The 22,126-nt window shown below is 41.6% G+C and overlaps 2 protein-coding genes across 9 annotated transcripts in view; one reads left to right on the top strand and one right to left on the bottom strand.

Moving 5' to 3' along the window:
* SLC38A6 (solute carrier family 38 member 6) overlaps positions 1-15,166 on the bottom strand; it is a 45,932-nt gene extending 30,766 nt beyond the window's left edge. For 4 of the 5 annotated variants that reach the window (XM_072864415.1, XM_072864412.1, XM_072864416.1 and 1 more), the window contains exons 1-5: positions 14,958-15,166; positions 14,006-14,127; positions 13,150-13,223; positions 8,895-8,947; positions 5,800-5,839 (exon numbers count right to left, since the gene is read on the bottom strand). In XM_072864415.1, coding sequence (XP_072720516.1) covers positions 5,800-5,839; positions 8,895-8,947; positions 13,150-13,223; positions 14,006-14,127; positions 14,958-15,116 — 448 coding nt within the window. In that variant the 5' untranslated portion in view covers positions 15,117-15,166. The remainder of the gene's footprint in view (positions 1-5,799; positions 5,840-8,894; positions 8,948-13,149; positions 13,224-14,005; positions 14,128-14,957) is intronic. The other variant, XM_072864413.1, reaches the window with a different exon arrangement.
* Positions 15,167-15,200: 34 nt separating this feature from the next.
* On the top strand, positions 15,201-21,784 carry TRMT5 (tRNA methyltransferase 5). 4 transcript variants are annotated; one of them, XM_072864410.1, is made up of 5 exons: positions 15,201-15,321; positions 17,100-17,749; positions 18,168-18,292; positions 19,844-20,495; positions 21,483-21,784. In XM_072864410.1, the coding sequence occupies exons 1-5, from the start codon at positions 15,317-15,319 to the stop codon at positions 21,545-21,547; spliced, it is 1,497 nt and encodes a 498-aa protein (XP_072720511.1). In that variant the 5' UTR covers positions 15,201-15,316; the 3' UTR covers positions 21,548-21,784. The 4 variants fall into 4 exon arrangements, with proteins under 4 accessions (XP_072720511.1, XP_072720510.1, XP_072720509.1 ...); XM_072864409.1 differs by lacking the exon at positions 15,201-15,321 and adding an exon at positions 15,410-15,817; XM_072864408.1 differs by lacking the exon at positions 15,201-15,321 and adding an exon at positions 15,840-16,027.
* The last annotated feature ends 342 nt before the right edge of the window (positions 21,785-22,126 follow it).

Consider the following 22,126-nt stretch of genomic DNA (forward strand, 5'->3'; position numbering starts at 1 on the left):
TTAATATTCTTTACAGTATCAAACCTTCCAACGACCATTCACTGTAATATGAAAACACAAGAGCATGGGGCATCAATTCTTAAATTAGTACAGGAGCTGACAAACCTGCCCTTAATTAAGGCAGCTCTGCACTCAAAATCCTCACTTTGAATCAGTAAGGATAATTAGGCTTTCAGGTCAAAAGCAAACCACACTGTGAAAACAAACATTCAAGTTTGAAAACAGAATTAGTTTTCCCATACTTAAAGGAAGCTCAGCAATTTCTTAAGGTATTAACAATGCAGGTCTTGGCATGGAACAAGCTGTATTTTATTCTGCCGTGATTTGCACCATTCGTTTATTTTCAAAGTTTGTAGAGTATTGTACTCTTATTACAAAAGGGGCATTCCCACTCACCCCCCCCATTCTCAAAAAATATTTGCTCCATTTAAATTCGAGACAAATTTTGTAAATAATTTTAAAACTAAACTTCAGAATGGATGAACTCTGGGGAAAAACCGAAATAATTTGCGAAACAAAAACTCCCAATTAATTTGATGAAATTTGATAAAACAATGTTTTGATGTCCCCCCCCAATTTGATAAAGGTATTTATTTTTTTAATCCACGCCCAGCATTTACAAGTACTGACACACAGAGAGCGCACACAGACACCCCCACCCCCCCCAAGCAAATTCCTCAGTTAAATATTTCATTGTTTACCTCACAAAAAAAAAGGCGGGAGGGGGGAGGAACGACGCAGGAGAAGGCGGGAGCTCCCGCGGCGGCAGCAGCTCTCCCGGCAGGGCGAGGCCGGGCGAGGCCAGCAGATGGTGGTGCGCGCGCGCTGCTGCTCCGCCCGCGCGGGCAGCCGCAGGCCGGCCTCCTCATCTGCGCTCTCTCACCGGCATGGAAAGACACGCTTTTTCCAGTCGTTACGCCTCTTGATTTACTTCGGGAAGCTTGAAAAATATGAACTGTCCAAACGTAAATACGTCTTTGGCATGTATTAGGTTCACAGCAGGGCTTCGGTGTGTTGTCCGTCACGTTGACTGAACTGAAGAGAGAACTGAATCTCCCATCAGAACTAACCCTGTAACTTCTTCTATTTACTGCCTATAGCGTTCAGGCAGGCCCGAGGAGAAAATAGCGTTCCAAGGATACAGAACAATCTTTTTTCCTCATTACTTATTCTTACAAAGAAGAAAAATGTGTACCTTCGAGGACATGTTAACTGCAGAATATTGAAACAAGCTCCGCAAGCACCAGTTACAGAAACTGCACTTAATTAAACAGTATTTAGACTAGAAAGCAAATAATTCTTTGTAAAATTAGGATAGCTGTCTGGAAAGCTTAGTTCCGAAGAGCGACTGCAGTGATCACTTGGGTACAAGCCAAGACAGGCTAGTTGTGCTGATCCCTAGCACAAGAATTCCCCTGTGTATCTCAGCCTATCAAAAGAAATTGAAAAAATAAGGAAAGTCTGCTGCAAAAAATCTTCATACAGACCACCTATGCTACATGGCTGTACTGCAGGTTCTCCTGTTGCACTTAATCCCACTGCTAATAAATTTTAAATAATTAAACTCATGTTCTCAGCAGTTTCAATTTACGTTCCTGTGTATCACAGCCCCCAGGCCCTCTGGGACTGGTGCTATCTCCCTATAGCAGTGACCTTCAGCTGATACCAGCCCGCAGCCCAGAGAAGTATGCCGTAAAACTCCCCGCATACTTCCTGCTAGACCTCAATGCCGAAAATTTGTTAGTGTTGGCAACAGACCGAGAGCTGCTCTTGTGCAATACTTTATTGTGTTTGTCTCCATTTTTCCACCAGCCTTGCTAAAATAGTTCCTTCTCTGACTTCATTACATATGCTTTAAGATTCCTACCGATTTTTCTCTCGGACACATGGCTGCAGACTGTCCTTTTCAGTCACATCCGCAGAGAGGACAATTCCAGGAGGAGAAATTCCCATCTTCCTTCCCCCCTCTGGAAAGCATATAGGAAGCTCACAGAAGTTCGCGGGCAGGAGAGGGGGAAGGGCTGCGTGATGCCGAGCCACAGCTTTGGCCCACTGTGCCTCATCCATCACTTCCTAGAAGCACAACACTATTAAAACAATAGCAGGGTCTCCGTCCAACTCCAGTCGCTCCCGGGAAGGATTATGTGAAGAGCCAGCACAGCCATGTAACTTCATGTTTTCCACAGCAGCCTCCCTCGCTCCTTCTACGCCTCCAGGCGTACAACTTCCCCAAGGGCCCTCTCTCATCTTAGCGGGCACGTGACAAGGTCTGAAGTCCTTCAAGATCTTCTTCTGCATGGCAGGCAAGAAATGGACATTCGGAAGATGACTGCACTTAGAGATACGGGGTGAAAGGAAAGGGTCGGGAGGAATGGATGAACAAAGTAACAGCCTGGTAGCGTGCGATCTGATAGTTTCCTTTCTAGCATCCACTTTGCAACCCCACAGACACACTAACCGGCTCTTTCAAGAACTAGGCAGTTCCCATGTAACTAATCACCAGTTATGTACATTAAAGGGCTGGCGGATTGGGCCAAAATATACGTACAAATAGAACAATATAAAAATGAGTAGCTCTGGCCATACCATTCAACCTTTTGGTTTCACTTTATTAACAAATACCTATACTGCAAGAACAAGTACATATTGAGATAAGGAAGGCTAAGCAAATCCTCTCAAAGTTTAATCACAATCACTCTAAGCTAAGAATTTGTATATGCTCTAGAAAGTCTTTAAGTCACCGTATTTACAATGACCTTAATTTACATTTGGATATTGCAAAGTTAACGCATTATCCTGATGCATCCTTAGTTAATCCTTGGTACACTTAAATAGATTTTGGTATTTGATTTGGGTTACTTGGATTAACATAGCATAAAGTGTTCCAAGAGACAATTAAAAATCCGCAGGAAAGTCGAGCACTCATGTTAGAGATACATGTTAAAATTCCAAGCAATGTACTTGAAATCCTTTTTTTTTTAACCTTTTAAATTCCAAACTTGACCAACCAGTGCTTTCTGTAGCTGTACAAAAAATCTTTTTTTTTTTCCTTTGGGTATCCTGCTAGTAGAAAAATCAGCTCCCCTATCTACACAAATCCATAAGTCAAATTCAAATTTGCACCTTAAGCTTTCTTTTTTAAAAAAGCAAAGATGACAAATTATAAAGTGTAACTATATTTAAATGATTACTAAAAAGCTCTCTCCACCACAAATGAATGCAAATCACTTCCGCACTTAAGTTATTGTTAGAAGTGATCAGACCAAACTTTAAAAAAGCCCAGACTAGATGCTGATGGTGACAATAACCCTAGTAAAGTTGCTTATTTTAATCACAAACCATCATTCATTATCTCATGGTCTCCAATCACTTTTGAAATAAGATACCATATGATGCAATGTACCCAGGTCTGATGATGGAGGAGGTAACAGAAAACAATTTTATTTTTAGCCTTACTCTGAAATTAAAGATGTTGACAGAGCCTGGATGTCTGCCCAACAGGCACAGTGCTGCTGGTTCCTTCAAACGGACAAAAAACCAACAAGAGGGGAACACCTACCAAAGTGCACCAAGGGGAAAGGGTAAGTTTTACCCTTAATTCCAGCATGGCTCCCATTCAGGACAAACTACACCGCGCAGTTTCACCACTCCCATTTAAAATCTGTAGATGGACCAGAAAGACAAGAAAATGTCCTTTCTTTCTATGCATTTCTTCAAGAGTCAAGGCTCAGTGAGAGGTGAAGAGAGCTCTTCATCCCTGCTATTTTTAAGAGCCCATTAGCTTGCAGTACAGTCACCTTCAAAGACGATTCCTGACACTGCTGCTCTGCTGACTTGGACTGCAGCATCACAGGACTCTGACAAAGCCAGTTGTTAAGGAGAGAAATAACGCAGCTGGGAGCTCTGTTCCCAAACAGAAATCTAAATACTAAACAGAAGCTGTGATAGCTCCTTGCAATGACAGCACAATGCATCTTCTGTATGCGAGAAGGTGCCAGGGAGGCCCAGCTTGCAAGCCATGTTTCCACAGATCGCCCTTCCTCACAGATTGGGGCATGCTTGGGCACTACTAACACTAACTGAGTCAGAGAAGGAAAGTCAGCTTTCTCTTTGCAGCACATTTGAAACTAAGTCATCTTTGCAAACGAACATACCGGATGCATGAACTACTACCATTCTCTTACATTAAAGATATTGCCCTTGGAACCAGAAGAACCAAAACAGAGTTCTGAAAGCTTCCATCAAAATGAGGTCACTAAAAATATTTGAAAGAAGAGTTTCAGCTTGCAAAAACCTACTTTTTAACTAGTTAAACGGAAAACCACTGGTTGGCAAACCAGGCCCAACTTATTGGCAGAGAAGGCCACTGCAGAAGACAGAATAAGTAGTTTGATAATATCCAGCATGCAAGAGTTAGGGGCTCTAGAGTTACTGAGATGAATTTTATTAAAAATGACACAGAGAAGGTTATGAACTGCTATGAGGAAAAAATGAGAGTCGTATTTCCTTTGACCACAGAATCTTGTGCACAATCCCAGAGTCTCCAGAACCTGTACTGTGTATCCCTCCTTCTCTAGTACTGTTTATTTAGAGGTCCACTCAAGTGGGAAAGGAAATTAAAACATTTGTTCATTGCTACAGAACATCCTCTAAAACCTGTATGAATAAATAATCCTTCATCTTGGAATTAATATGTTCACTCCTGTCTGAAATTAATGCTTGGGTTTTTATAGCCATTTCAATTAGGCAGTTTTTATTACTGGAGCTTTTAGTATAAGAAAAGATTCCAATTTTATCATAAAAGCAGTTACTTGGTCTAGTTCTAGGTCCCTACATAGTGACAAAAACCAGCAATCACTGAATTATCTGGACTCAACAGGTAATCCTAAAGGAAAGAACAGCAGCGCTGGAATGCTGTTTCCTTCTGTCAATGTATGTGAACACGTGTATCTTCTTCGGGGTAGGGGATGGAATGGAGGGAGCTTTCACATAATTCCCTCATCCCTCAAAGTATCCAAAACATTTTCAGCCAAAAAAATTTAAAATTGTTCTGTTAAACACTGTCTACTTTCAGACAATTAATTTCTAAGGGCACTACTACTTAGTAACTGTCAAGTATGTGAACATACCCGAGCAAGAGTTTAAATGCTTAGGCGATTATTTTAATACAAAGACAGCTACTGTTATTTTATTATGTCATGCACCAAAGAAGACAAAATAAGAAGAATGTAACTGGGCAGCCCAGCATATGACAACACAGATTATCAGCCCACATGATGAAAGTCAGCAAACGAAACAACCCCCCCCAAAAAACCAAGGTATTGAACTAACAAAGAAAAAGCTACCAATAATAAAGAACATATGAAACTTCATGGCTAAGTAAACATTCAGTTGTTACACAAATCACTAAAATGAATAAGTAAGTTCCAACAGCAAAAACCAAAACACATGATAGGATAAAATGTAGCTACCAGATGCAAATGTATGGAATAGCAGAGAGGAGATAATGCTTCCTCAGCCCCTCCCAATTAGCAATGCCAGCTATAACGGATGTGCTCCACATCCTGTGATGCAGTACCAGGCATACAATCCAACCCCTGTAAGTCCCCCCATCTACCCCACAACTACAGCACTTCCGCTTAGCAGGATCACGTAAGCCTTTTCTTTAAATTTTCTGTCCTTTTAATCAGTCTCTTAAGAACGCTTTCATTTAATTATTGCCTTTGGTGTTTGTGGAGCTTTGTAGACTGTAGAGGTTGTATTTGATTCAGTTAATATTGAGCACAAGAAGTTTCTTACCTCCAATATTCTGGATAATTATTGTAGTTGCAACAAGGACCTATAAAAAAAAAAAGATTTCTTTAGAAAGGGTATGGATAACTAAACTCGTATGTCTATAGCAGTCATAAAACACATATGTATTATCTTAAACAGACCAGATGGAGAAGCGATAACTAGTACTGAAAGGAAGGGCATCCTCTCTTCACTGAAGAGTTTAACACATGGAAACCAATGCAATCTAAAATCAATATAAAAGCAAAATGTCCCTGAAAATACTACATTTTCATTCTGAGATGACAAGAGAAGTTATAGAGTGAAGCCTGTTCTGCAGGAGATGAGGTTTTTAAATCACTGAAAACATGTAAGTACATTCTAATTGACACCAGGTGAGCACAAATGAAAACGATCATTCACCTCTGAAAAGACAATCAGACAGCAGAGATCTGTACAAGCTACCTCCTCACTCCAAAAACCTGAATATTTTTAAATGTCATGAATGTCATTATTCTTTTAAACTTGTAAACTAGATAGACTTTTCTTTAGCATTTGTGATTATTCATACTGGACTGATATGGAAGTAGAAATGACCACAGGCTATTAAAATACTTGTCTGAATCCAAAGAATTAACTTCCAACTGAAAAACCCTAAAAGTGTCTAAAGTTTTCCCAGTGTTTTCTTTTCAGTTCAGTTCTAAAATAGTATGATCATGTAGTACAGTTTTTCTTTTTACCCACTGTTCTTCTTGATGTAGCAGGACCTCCTCCATGACTGCTACCATTAAGTCAACTTGGAAAAAATTAAGCCACGGTTAGGAGAAAAACAAATTTGTACTTTTGAATAAAATCTGAAAGCAGAGTTGCCATTTTTTCAATTGATCAGCTAGAAAATCATAGCAGATTTGAAACAAATTCAAAGTCAGTTCAAAAGTCACAAGGGGAGGGGGGGGAAAGTATGGTATCTTGGAATTCGCCATAGATGGAAACAAATACTTCATGCCTTTGGAAAGGGAGACTCAGCAATCTTCCAACAGCAGGAAATCTCCATTCTCACAAATCTCAGAAAAATATGTTTGACAGGAAATCAGTGTAAGGTTGAATAACTGCTCTACTTCAAGAGCAGTTAACCAGTAGTTTACTGTCAACCTAAGATGGCAGTTCAAGCAAGGTCCTACAGCCGTCTGTCTGTATCATTAGCAAATGACTGGGGTGAGGGAAGAGCAAGTACTACTTTAAAGAAAAAAGAAAAAAAAAAAAGCCACCTGTGCCTGACTGAAGCAAGGAGCGTTCAGGGACAGGATTAGAATTCAGAATGGTTGTGGTAAACTAGAAAAGTCTAAAAATCAACAAGATCAGTTAAAAGCAATGCATTCAGGAAGTATATCTCAAATGCATGACAGACTATTTTCTCTGCAATCTCATAACTCTGAGATAACACAATCCATAGCATGAAGTACCCACAGAAACAGCAAATCTTGTTTTGGGACGTAGTACCAGCCATGTGCTACCTAAAATATAGGTAATAACTACATTTCTTGTCACTGTCAAGTTCTCAGCCAGCTTACTGCATTCCATTTTGCAGGCAAGTTTTAAGAAAGGTGTATAAATATAAAAGACACTTCAAGAGAGAAAGGTAAGTGTTCCAGAAAATGTGAGTTCATCAGGAAAGCCTGGTCAACTTTGGTTAATTATTTTATCAAAACAACAGCTTCCCAACCTGGAAATATTCCAGTGTTCTCCCTGCACACTGAAAATAAAAGACCAGATGATTTTTAGCACAAATTACTTAAACTGAAAATTATGAAAAAGTATATTAGAATGAATAAAAAAATTACTGATGTTGACTACATAGTGAAGCTGTGAAATCTCCTTCATTTAAGCTTTTAAATAACAGACTAGACAAACATCTGCCAAGAATGGTTTATGTATGTTTAGCCCTGCTTCACAGCAAAGGCAGACCAAGTCACATTTTAATATCTCCTTAAGTTCTACATTTCTATGACTTCTGCATCTAATGGCTTGTGGTTCATGTGTACAGAACAGCTCCTGTAAAAAATAATTCTATTTCATACCTTGCTAATATCAAGGTTTATTATCTCTTGAGGTTGATTACACATTAACTTTGATCGATAAATATTGATCCTCACAGACTACACTCATATCTGCTTATTAATGCTAATAGCAGTGTTACAAATACCTAATAGCTCAGATTTAATTCTCAGTTACATTAAAACAGAAGAAATTAGACTCTATTCTGTTAAGCAGAACTCATTAAAAAAAAATTACATTATATCATTAAACCACTAAAATTGCACTTCTGTGTGGTAAAATCTGCTTTTAGTATCGTATAACTGAAACACAGAGCATAAAGTCATAATCCTGAATGTGCAGTATTCACAAGTAGTATTTCGTGTGCATCCAGTATTACTGCACAACATTGTTTATTAGGAAAAACAGATTCAGTACACACTACTAAAAAGGCATGGCTTACATGCTGATTACTCTTATACCAAAAATGGGTAGTTTGCTGGCGGGTTTGGTTTTTTTTTTTAATCATGAGATAAAACAAGAAGTAAGAAACATTCGTCTGAAAAAAGTTTATTAAACAAAAGAAAAAAATTAACAAGCATTAAACATACTCTTATTTGTTCCTATTGTGGAAACTACATGAAAGGCAAACATTTATCTTAGATCTCTATTAAATGCTAGAACACCAACGGTAAATCACTTACCTGTCTCTTAACAGTTTACAGCAGAGGTACAATGGGACTGTAACAAACCTGAAATGGATTGCTGAGCTAACATGGCAACAATGCCAGTGAGCAAATATTTGTACGTACAACTAAAAAATGAACACACTGACAGGAAAGTAGCGCAAAATCTTGCATTAAAGGAATGGCTGTTTTACAGTTAACTAAAGTTTGGGCTTCCACAGACCAGACACACTAACTGAAACATAGCAAAAAGCTTCAGGATGTAATGGATTTTTCAGTATACTAGGATGTCAGTAATTATACTACTTATTTCATTTATATCTCTTTACTATGCAAAGAACAGTTGTGTATCAGAAGCATGAGACCAAGAGGAAAAATACACAGGTAAAAATAAATACGCACCTTTCCAGTTGATCCAAATGCAAACAGGCCAAGGTCTTCATAAGAAGTGACAGCTGTTAGTAAGGGAAAAAAAAGCTAAAATATTTCTAACTTCAAAATAACTTGCCAGCTCTAGCTTTGCCTTTTTTTCCCTTTTTAAATGAACATAATTCAGGACAGAATTAAGAGTATTTTATAGTATTTTTTATTTACCAAATAGCTTTTATATACACCTGTACTTCTGCTACAAAATACAGCTATATGCTCAACCATTCAGAGACTCTCCAGATACTCAATTTAATATTAAAAATAATAATATTTTTAAAAATAATAATACATTAATAGTAAATTGCCTTTTCCCAAAGATTTTTGCAAGTGATACTATAGGTGAAGAATTCTGAAATTAGCCTCAACAATTAGATATAAGATATTCCCATATTTTATTTGTTAAAAGGGTACACTTTTTTTTTTAAATGAAGACAACAACAGAGGATCCATTTTCATCTTTCTACGAATACATACATCAATTACCATCTTGCCAGCTTTTAAAAACTTGGCACTATTTATTTGCAAGAGAGCTGAAGGTAAACACCTTCCTTGGTTGAAATCTATTATTAAAAAAAACCCAAAAAAATCCGGCCCTTACCTGCACCTGACTTACATAATCACATTAAAATAGCCTGTGGTTTCCTGTATGCTTTTGTTGAGTTTTAGCTGAAGCTCACTTCTAATATTGCTGGTAACTCAAACCAATCCCTTCTCAGAAAGAAGGAAGTCACATTAAAGTCTTTCATTGTTGCTCTGTATTTTGTTATTAGAAACTCAAGCGATATCAAAAAGATGAAAGTTTTCTGAGAAATACCACTCACATTCTTGGTATATAATAAAACGGTCCGCAGTTGTAAATGCCTCAAAGGGTAAAATTAATCTCAAAACCACATAAAATTATTGTCACAACACTTGCTTTCTCTTCCTTGGTTCTACTTGGTACATTACTGCTTCGACTCCTGTCACATCTTAATTTAGGGCCCAGCCCTGCAATTTGAGCTGCTGGGGGCAGACCTTCACACCTGAGTGAAGTCTCACTGAAGTAAATGAAACAAGACATGGGAGATGCAGGCGGTTCACAGAGATCAGATGACGGGACTGGAGCCTCAGGCTGCCAACTGCCCAAGCTCAGGCGTTTTTATTTCACTGAAGTTCTGCACACAATCAGATCAATGCTCCAGAGGAAAAAAAACAAACAAATGAAAAACAACCAAAAGAAGTCATTAATTTTTTCGTATGATTTTCCCAAGGGTGATGTTTCATATTCTGCTCTACTACTGACACCCATATGCTATGACAAAATAAATGAAATGGCAAAAGTAAATGACCCAGAGTCAGCTCTCAGCATAAACCTGGACTAATCTCTTACATCTGCCGCTACACTGATACAAGTTATATACAGATATAATTAAAGAAAAAGTATGCCTTACTAGATTATTTTACCCTGTATTTTTCTTAGATTTCTATTTATAAAGTTGTTGATCACAAGAAAAAAAAATAGCCTTTTAGAAGGCCATCTCCAATGGCATTGGGAAAAAAAAAAAATCAGTAAAACGCTAAATGTATTTAGGAGAGAGTTGTTTTTACCACATGGGAACAAATACACAGCACATACATATGAGGAGTTACCAACAAAGAGAACGAAATTTTCCACACAATTCCAGAACAGCAATATGAAACCTTAGCATATTTTCTATAGTAACTCTGTTTCTGTAATCAATTTAGTCCTGTGAACACTGGGAAGCCCTAATACTTAATCACATTACTTTTGTAATTTCAAGAATACATGGAACAAAATATTAAACACAATGGATATAAACAAGTTCTGCCTGATTTGCTTGATTTCTATTATGTTATTAACACTAAATGGAAATTTTCCATTTAATTGCAAAGTGAAATTGGCAAGTATAGTACAAGCAATGCTCATGACTAACTCATAAAATGAAAAGAAAAAAAAGCCACAAAACTTCAAAGTACATCCCACTTAAATTCCCAATTCCTCTGCTCTACGGAGTAAGCTTAGCCTTTGTCAGCCCAAACCCCAAAACAATGTAGGTCGTACTGAATTAACACCGGGAGAAAACATTGACTAAACTAATCCAAATCTGACACTTCACAATATTTTTTTGCTAAGCCTTTTGGTCTACACAAATAATTTGATTTTGTCAAAGTCTAGACCAGTGTAATTTAAAAGAATCGAAGACACTTCTTTATTTTTAAAATGCAACGAAAATGCCTATGCTTAATAAATCCTGGTCTCTGTTTAAAATTGTATTAATATTAGAGCTTCCTTTTCAGAAGGTATTTTATAGGTCAGCTCTTTCCTAGGACTACTTTTACGATTTGAATTCCTGAATGAATAGTTTACAAACACTTTCAAAGATCTTTCTTCTCCACCCTTTAAATTTTTCTAGCTCATTTTTTAATATAAAACTATCAAAATTTCTTTCCAATTCCTTGTCATGGATTAAGCTTAATACTATAACTTTGTTCACAAATGCATGTAAGTTTTATAAAGAAAAATGTTCAATTATCTACTTTGGAAGCAAACATGTACACAGATTTTACTTTGTCAAGGCACAACAGGTCATATTTCTCACTTTTTAAAGACAATGTTCCAAGGAAAAACTCGGAATGCTATCTAACATGAAATTATTTCAACAGTTTACAGGATTTACAGTAAATATAATCTGAGAGAAAACTTATTTAAAAAAAAAAAATCAAAACACAGAAGGCCGTAAATCTGGCGAATTTATCTAGACATAGTTCTGGTGCTAGTGTTATCTGTCAACATTATGTGATAACTAATTATTAACTGTAAAGTGCTAGTTTCAGACAAGAGAAATACTTCATCCTGTCATTTCAGTGGTGTTCCTTGCTTTCAGTTGTGTGTATTTAAAAAATGCTTTCCTTAGGTGGAATGTTGCCTTTGGACAGTAACTGAGGAGCTAAACCATTCTTGTATATTAGGTCTCTAAGTTTATAACATGGAAACTTTTCTTACTTCAAAAAGCTTAAATCCTTAGTTTTCCCCTCTCCCCAGTAGTTCTTTTTGCAAGGATCTCTTTCATTATTATTTTACCAGACAACAACATAATACCACTTAGCGCCAATATAATACAGAACTTTTTAGCCTCAAATAAGAGGTAAACAAAGATCATGAAAAATTATCTCAAGTTCTCCCTTTTTTGCTTCTTCTGTATCTTTCTAGCTACTTATTTCAGGTTCTGATTCCTTTCTAATAAGCAGAGCTCCAAGAGGAGAAAAAAAATTACCAAAGACTTAGTCCCAAATCATCAAGCAGCCAACAATATCAACCATAAAAGTAACCCTACCTCTGAAGAATATATTTTTAAGAATGTATGAAGAAGATCACTCAACAGGTGAGGACAGGAGCAGCAGATCGAGGAAGAATCAGGAAGCAACCATCTGAGAGACCAAAGCTAGCTATGGAAAACAAAGCCCATAAGGAAAGAAACGGAAGCTTTGTCCCACCACCTTTGAAAAGAGAGGAAAACAGATGAGAGGGAAACAGGTGACTGAACGAGATTGAGACTTCCTGCTATAACGTGATCTTTGTGTACGAGAACTCGAGGAACTAGTCAGTTGTTTCAGTAACAATTAAAAGTAGCACGAATTAAAACATTAGCACAATAGATTGCAGATATTAGAATCTACTGTTTGAACATTCTCAAAGCAGTGTAATTTCTAAGGACTGCAATGTGACTTCTCATTCAGTATCAAAAATGCTGTAAGCACCTGCATCTATAAAGTGCCATGAGAATTATGATAATCCAGTGTGATTACAAAACCTGAAAGGTATCCATTTCAAACCGTAAACAAAATATATATTACAAGTAGAAGAATGAAAGTCCACTGAAAGCAACAGTACACGCTGAAGTAGTGCAGTCCAGCCAGTGCCAAAATTATTTTACTACGGAAATACAGGATCTATCTTTTTGGAAAGATGAGAGGCATTTGGAAAAAATTAAAACTGAAAATCTAGAAACCAGTCAATTTGGCAATAACTTTTCATAAGCAGTTTCAAAATTGTATTTTTAAATGGCAAATAGTATCATTAAAAATGTTAAATATTTCAACAACACTGAATCGGACACAGCTATCTGTTAACATGCTGTTAATTATAATAATTATACCGGGTCATGTTTCTGTGATATAGGTGAGAAGTATTTCAGAAATCACTGTTAGATAAATCCTTTTCACTTACCAGTCTGAGTGCACATACTGAGCAGAAGAAATACAGAGTAAGAAGCAAGGCTGGCAACAATCAGCAACAAGATACTAAAAAACACAAAATATTTACGATTAAAGCAGCACTTTTAGAGTACAATGCACTTCCTATCTTTAAGAATGCTACTTATGCAAGAAGTCAGCTACCATGAGACAAGGTTTCCTCATTTTATGGCTTATATCTGCTGACTATGGTTCATATCTGCTGACAATGGTTCATGTGGTCTCTGACCTTCCCAATACTTGCAAAGTTCCACTGCTTCTTATATTGCCCACCAAAGCATATCATACGCTACACGGGATAAAGACCCGATATATGAATTACAAAGGGGACATAAACATCAGAGCATCTGTACACAGACAAATATGTATCTTCTAATGAAGTGAATCTAACGCTTAGAAAATGGTAAAAGTGACAATCCTGGCAACTTTGGCCCCGTTATCCATAGGTTAGTATGTACAACAAGCAGAAGTGCAAACAAAAGCACAAGCTGATTCACGTTTTTCAGATACGTAGCCGCCCTACTCCAGAAGGCCCATTTCTGGAACTAAAGGAGACAGCAGCTTTAAAACATAAATATCAATCTATTAGGACTAATGGCCAAGAAATTGCCACCCTGTGGCAATTTAATGCAATTTCTGGGCAGTATGTACCTTAGGCCAGATTTGAATGACTAAACCACAGAAGGAAGATCTTATTCAACAATGCTGAAAAGCACAAGCTATTTATTTCTTCTGCAGTTTTTGCACAGGAGTCTTAGTAATCGAGTTTTGTTCCATTTAAAACTGCAAGCCGAGTTTAAAATAAGTGTACATAAGAACTGAAAACTTACCTAAACCCCATGATCCCTGTGTTGGCCATAGCATAGGATAAGCCAAGGATGCCACTTCCCATGATTGCGTTCATTAAATTAAATACTGAGAAACCAAAGGAAGATCCACGATTTGGACGATTCTGTGAAAAGGGCAAAACAAAGCACGATTAGTGCGAGAGGTGTTTTGGTCTTTCATAGGAGGAAATTTAAGGAAGGGGGAGAGCCAGTCAACTTTTCCTTCCCTAATCTAAATCAGAAAATCTCTTTTCTCATTCTAAGACCACGCAAACCCTCGTGCGTATAAAATAACACGATGCTGTCCCATAAGGATCTCAAGACGAGTACAACCCTTGCGTACGGTGATACTAGAGCGCAAAAAGAGCGCAGCGCGATTTCTGCTTAAAAGCAGGCTATCCCTGCGTGCTCGCAACAGGAGCGAGAGGCAGAGCAAATGGCAGCGCTTCCGAGAGCTGTGCAATCAAAGCACCAAACGGATCCGAAGAAGCGCCAGGCCAGAAGTTCAGCTTCGCAGGCCCGGTACTGCCCCGTCCTCCCGCGCCCCTGCCCGGCCCGGCCCGCTGCCCTCGCCAGGTGCCACCCCCCGGGAGCCGCCCGCGCAGCCCCGTCCACCCTCCGCCGAGCTGCATCGATCCGCCCAGCCTCGGAGCCCGAGGTCCCACTCCCTCCCCCGGCCCGGGCCGCGCTCCCCGAACTTCTCCTCAAACCCAAGCACGGCCGGGGCAGCCGCCCCCGCAGGCTGCCGGCCCGGGAGCCACCAAGCCGCGGGGACGAGGACTGCCCTGACAGGCACAGCACCCGGGGAAAGCAAGTAAAGTAAAGCCAAGCCAAGCCAAGCCGGCGCCCCGCCGCCCCGCGACGGAGCGGGCCCGGGCAGCCCCGCGGCCCCCTCCGGGCGCTCCGCCCGCGCCCCTCAGAGCCGCCCCTCCCCACCGCCGAGCCGCCCCCTCACACGCACGCTGCCCGACGGCGGCGGCGGCAGCAGCAGCGGGGCGGACTCCCCGTCCTCGTCCGCCGCCGCCTCCTCCTCCTCCTCTTGCTGCTCGCGGGCGGACAGGTACCAGCCCCGCTCAGCCAGCAGCCGCCCGGCCCCCCGCGGCGGCGCCGCCATGGCACCCCGCGCCCCGCCGCCTCGCCTCTGAGGGGAGCGCCGCCGGGGGGCGGGGCGGGGGCGGGGCGGCCTCGGGGGCGGGGCCGCCGGTCCAGCCCCGCCCTCCCCCTCGGCGGGGCCACACGGAGCGGCGCGGCGGCGCGGCGTCACGGCGGCGGCGATGACGTGGGAGCGTGCCGGCGCGCGCGGCAGGGCTCGGCATGAGGTGAGGGCGGGGGGCTGCGGGAGCGGTAGCCCTGGCAACGGCGCGGCCCCGGCTGCGGCCTGCGGGCGGGGGGTCCCCGTGGCGGCCCCGGCCCCGGCCCCGGCCCCGGCCCCGGCCGGCCCGCCCCGCTCACCTCCGGCCGGCGGTGGGCGGCCTAGGCCGCGGTGGGCCTGAGGCGGCGGCTGCCGGCGGGGCTCCCCTCAGGGAGGGGCGGTGGGCGGTGACCCCGGAGAGGCGCTCCCCGCCCCGGCGAGGGTCCCTTCCCCGGGGGAGGCCTGGCCGGCGCCTCTCCGGCCCGGCCGGGGGTCTCTGTGCTCGGTGCCCGGTGCTGCTCGCGGAGCTCGGGCCGGGCGGAGCGGGTGGCAGCCCTCCAGCAGCACCCCCGCCCCCGGTTCACCTCAGATGCCTCTGAGGGAAGAATGGGGCAGACGGGGATGTTGGCGGGACGTTGGTTACGGGGAAAGGCAGGCCTTCCCAGGGGCAGCGCCGAGAAGAGGTTAGTCCTCTTGTGACAGGATGGCTGCAGTGACTCCAGCCAGACCCTGCGTGGGGGCTTCTGTCTTGCGGGCCTGTCTCACACCGAGAAGCCAAACTAGGCCAGCAGTTTCCAGCTAGGGAGAAGAGGAATGCCTAAGAAAAACACTGGGATGCTCCGACTTCTGGATGAAGGCTTTCTCCTCTGTAGCAGACGTGAAGGATGTCATGGGTTTGTTTTGAGTCAACAGGGAAAGGAGGTGTGCTTTGCCAAAAGCTTGGCTTAGGGAAATGAGCTGGCTTGGAGACGTAGGGAGTCCCAGCGAGGAGCTGGGATTTGTGGGGGAGGGAGGATGGGAGCAGGGCCAGCTTTGCTAGGGCTTGGGCGCAGCTCCTTTCTTGACGAACAGACCGCATGGCTTGTTACCCTGGAGGAGGGCAGCAGCCCTGTACATCGGGGTGTAGGTGTCTGAGGCAGGCAAGAGAATCGGTTTCCTTTCAGAGCTAGTTTGCATCTCTCCTATCAGCCCTCAATCTTAAAACAAACTTCCCAAGAAGGCAGGAGAAATATCAGGCTCACACACTACCTAAATCATTGGTTCCTGCCTAGGAGCAGCCGATGTAGAGTTAGAAACGTTGGGTCCCTTTGGACTGTCGTTAGTGGAGGAAACCATCTAGAGAAGCGTAAAGCTACTTTTCAAGTCCCCATCCTATGAATGAACTGTGGAGAGGGGTTCAGTCGCTTGAGCAGACATTACTAATGCCTCCCTGTACCTTTAGGGGAACTCTGCATTTAATTCGTGGTCTTTCTGGCATGCAGCATGTGGAGCAAAGACACTATGGAGTGTGTAACCCCTTACCACTGGGGTATAGGAGGCAGAAATTGCAGAAGAGTGATTATGACCACTATTGCTAATAACTGTTTTCTAGCAACCACTGCTTAGTAATGAATTTTATCAGAGGCAGAAGGGGTCCAACAGTAGGATCAAGACAGTAGAAATTTTTCCATTTGGCTTACTGGGATTAATATCAAGTTTATTAGAACAAAGAGAGGTCATTGTATTTTGGGAGGAGGGGATTATCTCACTGCTTAAAGTTAGTTAATGTTTAAATCTAAAAATACATTTGCGAAAGGACAGAAGTTTGTAGTATATAATTCATAATAAAGAGCTTTACTAAACTATTGTGGACTGTTTGGTACAGATGGAAATTCTAGTTTAAGAGAACAGCAAATCCATATGATTTGCAGCCTTTTTAATGGAATGATTACATAATGTCTATAAAATGAATAATTTCTCTTCTAGGACTTTATGGAGATTTGGATACTCTGCCAGACTACTGAAAACTAATCATTTTAGGACAGCTGCATCAAATACATCATTTCCACCAGTTTGGACGCTATTGGCGCAATATTCTGGCAGAATACCTGGGCTCTTTGTAGTAGTAAAAAAAAGTAGTTTTTTTACAATGCCTGAAACTGTGGAGGATAAAGCTAATCTAGAACTGTATTTGCCGCATCCTGAAGTGCGTGGGATGACACTACTCAACAGAGAAGCTTTTAAAAGGACAGTTGTTGTTCCAGTTCTTAAAGTCAAGAAAGAAATTGTAAATACTCTGCTGAAGTCCCTAAAACATACGGTACTACAGCGTCCTGGTCTAAAGCGAGTGGTTGAGGACCCCGAAGATGAGGACAGTAGACTTGTTATTTTGGATCCTCATAAAATACCAGAATTCTCATTGGGAGAATCGGAGCAAGAGGTATTAAAACAGCTTAATGTTTGCCCTGAGGTGTCCAAGTATAACTTAGAGCTGACTTACAAGAATTTCAAGTCAGAGGAGATCCTACGAGCAGTCCTTCCTGAAGGTCAAGAAGTCACCTCTGGATTTAGCCGTGTTGGTCACATAGCTCATTTGAATCTTAGAGATCATCAGCTACCGTACAGACATTTGATTGGTAGGTAAAACAACTCTTCTCAAAAAAGTAATGCGTATATTTTGTATGTTGTTAAAAAGATACTTTAACAATTATTCTACCTATGAATTATTACTCGTACAAGGAAAACTTTGGAGCGCTTTTCGTCGCTTTATGTTTTGACTTTGAATAGCCTTGTGCTGATGCTGTAGCTGTGCACAGAAGGCACAGTTCTCTCCTCTTCCAGTAATTGTGGTCTCACATCACTGAGCATTGGGTCAGGGTAAAGATTGTGCCTCAGAAAGATGTCACATCTGCAACCCTGAATCATTAGAGGAAGGTTGTTCTAATACATGCTTACCTTTGTTTATTTAACTGTAAACAGCGGTGTTTGTATCTCTTGTAGAACATTAGGAGGTTGTAGTCCCTTAACCAGAATATCTTTTGCCCTCTCTTTCAGGCCAGGTTATAATTGACAAGAATCCGGGAATCACCTGTGTAGTGAATAAAACCAATATTATTGACAGCACATACAGAAATTTTCAAATGGAAGTGCTCGCTGGAGAGAGCAAACTAGTAACCAAGGTACAGGGTTTTTTTTCCCGTTATTTTAAATTCAATATGCTAAAACCCAAAGACATCTACTGGAAAGACGTGACAAAGAGATGCTATTAAGGCTGTTCCTTTGCACAGTGCCCTTCCTGACACTCGTTTGAGAGTGTCAGAGCTGGCAGTTACTTCTACGTTCATTTGTCCTGGTCTACCAAGAGCAAACTCACAGCCACAGGGATCATGAAGATATGTATTCTTTCAAGTTCACAGCCTAGATTTTAATGATATGTAAAAGCAGCTGAAGTAAAGGTTTCTTACAGAGATACTACTACAAACTTGTAGCAAGGGGTGTTTCTCACTCTAAAGCCAAAATATTTAGGGGATTTGATGTAAGAAAATGCTGTTTCTTAATTTCACCAAGCTCTGTACAGTGGCTGGTACAGAACATAGAACCGTGTTTTTAAATCTCACTGTCTTTGCACTGTAGGCAAGATTTTGCCTATGCCTTTTCCTTTTCTGTCAGCAGCAAGACAAACCTCATCTCTCCTCTGTTGTGACATTTTTCAGGTGTAAAGCACTATGTAACTGCCAAGTATTCTTCATGTAGGGTTTCCTGTCTTTAGCTGGAAACTTGGCCGCCGGTTTGACCAAATAATATTTTTCCTAACTGTTACCAGTTTTATACTTTTAGAAGAAAAAACATTCGATTACCAAATAAAAATTTTAATAGCTTGGTAGAACACTCCATACATGCACAGAGATGGCATTTGAATCATCAAGCAGAAGCAATAATCAAATATTATGCAGATGGTATTAGCTCATTACGCATACCTCTAGCATACCACTGAGCTGCACACTGAGGAGCGCAGATACACGTCGGCGTGTTTCTTGCTGGCAAAGCAAATGATGCAGTGATTTGGATCCGAAGTTACTTTACTTCGGAGTCACACAATTCAAGTGCGGTGGTGCAAAGCGAGTAGTATCTTGCCTCCCACTCTCATCTGAATAAATACTGTTTCTTTTTAGGTCTGTTCTTAAGATAGTGGTCATCCCAGAGTTTGGGTTTGGGTCAGTTTCTCCAGACTGTCACCTTGAGAGATAAAATGCAGTATTTTTTCAAATGGCAGAATTGGCTCCCAATGGTTTTGAATTTGGCTGACTGTTGCCATTCTTGTGCTGTGTCATTCTCAGACGGTTATTTATTGTGTGGACTCTGCTAAGGAGGGCTTGAGGCATCTTCCCAAGGTCTGCTTTCAATAAAGGAGTTGTCAGCCAGCCACAAAGCTCTTGAAAAGCCTCAGATTTTTTTTTTTATGGTCATTTTAAGTTGCTGCTTTATTTCCACCTGGTGATGGAGACACACATAAGCCAGCCATCTGGACTGACAGTTGGAACATTCCTTATGGCTATTTCTGATGCGTAGATCTGTTTATACAAGATTCATGTGTACTGCTAATGGGACAAATGTCAATGTACACATTACCTTTTGATAAAGCACCTTGTTTTTTAGCTGCCTTACTGATAATGCTTAAACATGTCTGGAATTTGAACACAGAGGCTTAACCAAATGTTCTGGACTTTCAGGTCAAAGAAAATAATATTGTGTATGAATTGGACTTCTCTAAAGTCTACTGGAACCCACGTCTTTCCACAGAACACAGCCGTATCGTTGAGCTTTTAAAGCCCGGTGATGTCCTTTTCGATGTCTTTGCTGGGATTGGACCTTTTGCTATTCCAGCAGCAAAGAAAAAGTGCCACGTATTTGCAAACGATCTCAATCCTGAATCCTACAACTGGCTCCTGCACAACTGCAAGCTAAACAAAGTAGACAACAAAATAAAAGCCTTCAACATGGATGGCAGGGACTTCCTCCTGGGGCCAGTAAGAGAAAAGCTAAGCAAAGAGCTCCCACTTCTGAAAGAACAGAAGACCTCTTTTCATATAGTCATGAACTTGCCAGCTTTGGCTATTGAGTTTCTAGATGTTTTCAGGCATCTCTTAGTCGGAGAGCCATGCAGCACTGCTGGCCTTCCCACAGTGCACTGCTACGGTTTCTCCAAACATGATGACCCCGCCAAAGACGTTCAAGAACGAGCTGAAGCTTCACTGGGAACCTCCTTAGATGGACGCTGTTCTACCTACCTGGTTAGAAATGTTGCGCCGAACAAGGAGATGCTGTGCATTAGTTTCCAGATTCCAGCGGACGTGCTGTACAAGAGGCCCTGCCCTGATGAAGGTAAGGAACAAGCCTCCTACGTGCTGCTTGGATTTCAGGCTACACCTTTTGTTGTCTCAGGCTGCTCCCACCTTGTCAGCCCTGTGGGCTGCTTCAGCCGTGTGACAGCGATGCCGTACTGCGGTGCGAGCACGGAGGGTGGCTGGCAGGATCGAGCGCCTGCACGTGTGCAGCAGCTGCGGGGCTTCGTGCGCTCTCAGTAACAGTGGTCCGCTCCTCTGATCCCAGCATGAGCCTCCACAGAAAAAATGGTGGACTGGATAGGATCATCCCACAGGCCATAAACCAGACCTTTATGCCTTAGATTGCATACTGGGGGAGGATGGGGTATCTAACGCCACGCACACGGTTCTGTTAGCTAAATACTTAAGAACTGGAGCTTCATTTTCACCCAGGGTAGAACAGCATAGTTGGAAGTGACTGGTCCCAGTTCTGACCTTCTCCCTTACACTTGCACGGACTCAGTTTAGGTCTGGAGTCCCTACATCAGCAGAATCCAGTTCTGTACAACTTAATTGAGAAATAGATCTCCTTAGAGGTCTTTAAGGTTGAATTTATTTATTTTTTTAAATAATTGGGCATTTGTTTCTTGAAGTACTTGGAGAAGCTAGTTGGTCTCAGTGATCTTGGGCTTTGCACTACATGACAAGGGGGGAGAGAGGGGAGGCTTTCAGTCTGCAGTTACATGTACTGGAGGAAGGGAGGTTTTGATAAAGCTTTAATGCCACAAAACTTATTTTTACGCTGTCGTTGGGTAGCACTGAGATGTAGGTCAAAATGTAGCTCGGTACCGGTTTTTTAAAATTCCTTTTTGGCATTTAGTAAAGACCCCTCATTATTGCTGTAACCGTTTTCATTTGTGACTGTTACTCCTGATTTTAACTCTCATCTCTTCCTGTTAAATCCCTTAACTGTTACGTGGCTTGTGGTTTAGTTCAGTCTGTTTACTGTACATTAAATAACTTACCTTTTCTAACCTTCTTGCAGAGAAACCAGCCTCTAAACGTCTGTGTACCAGCAAAGATTTTTCTGAAGAAAAGTTGAAGAGTTGAAGACTGGAGTTATGGTAACTACCTTAGCAGTTTGCGTAAGGTATACATAGGTGACCTCTGGTTTACCTCTTGAATTACTTGAAGCACACCTGCGTTACCCATCTCAGGTGCCGAGATGCACGTTGCAGTTTTCCTTTGCGAGCCTTGCTTCCTGCATTTACCTTCTTTTTTAGTCGTGGAATCAATAAGCAGATTGAAATTGTTGTTACTATAAAAAATAAAACTTTGCTTTTTTGTAATAAATGTGTTTTGGTGCTTTTCTGCTCTCCATTGTTTCACACCCCATCATCATTCAGTGACATGGACTGGGATAGTTTTGTGCTGTGTCATTTTGATAATGGGCAGTTTGTGGCCATAATGGAGTTTTATGTTTTGTCGGGTCTAGCAAGATGATTTGTATAACCCCTGCACTGGATTCTCTTTGAGAAATGGTTTTGGTGCTTAAGAATATTGGATTCCTGTTAGCAGATGCCCAAACAGCTCTTGTGTAAGCAAGATAACCTTTCAAAAACTTCACCCAAGACAGAAAAAGGCCCAAATAGCCAGAAATACTTGTGCCTAGGCTTGTGAGTAATAAAA

This window comes from Ciconia boyciana, chromosome 6 (assembly GCF_034638445.1).
Source record: "Ciconia boyciana chromosome 6, ASM3463844v1, whole genome shotgun sequence".
Lineage (NCBI taxonomy): Eukaryota > Metazoa > Chordata > Aves > Ciconiiformes > Ciconiidae > Ciconia > Ciconia boyciana.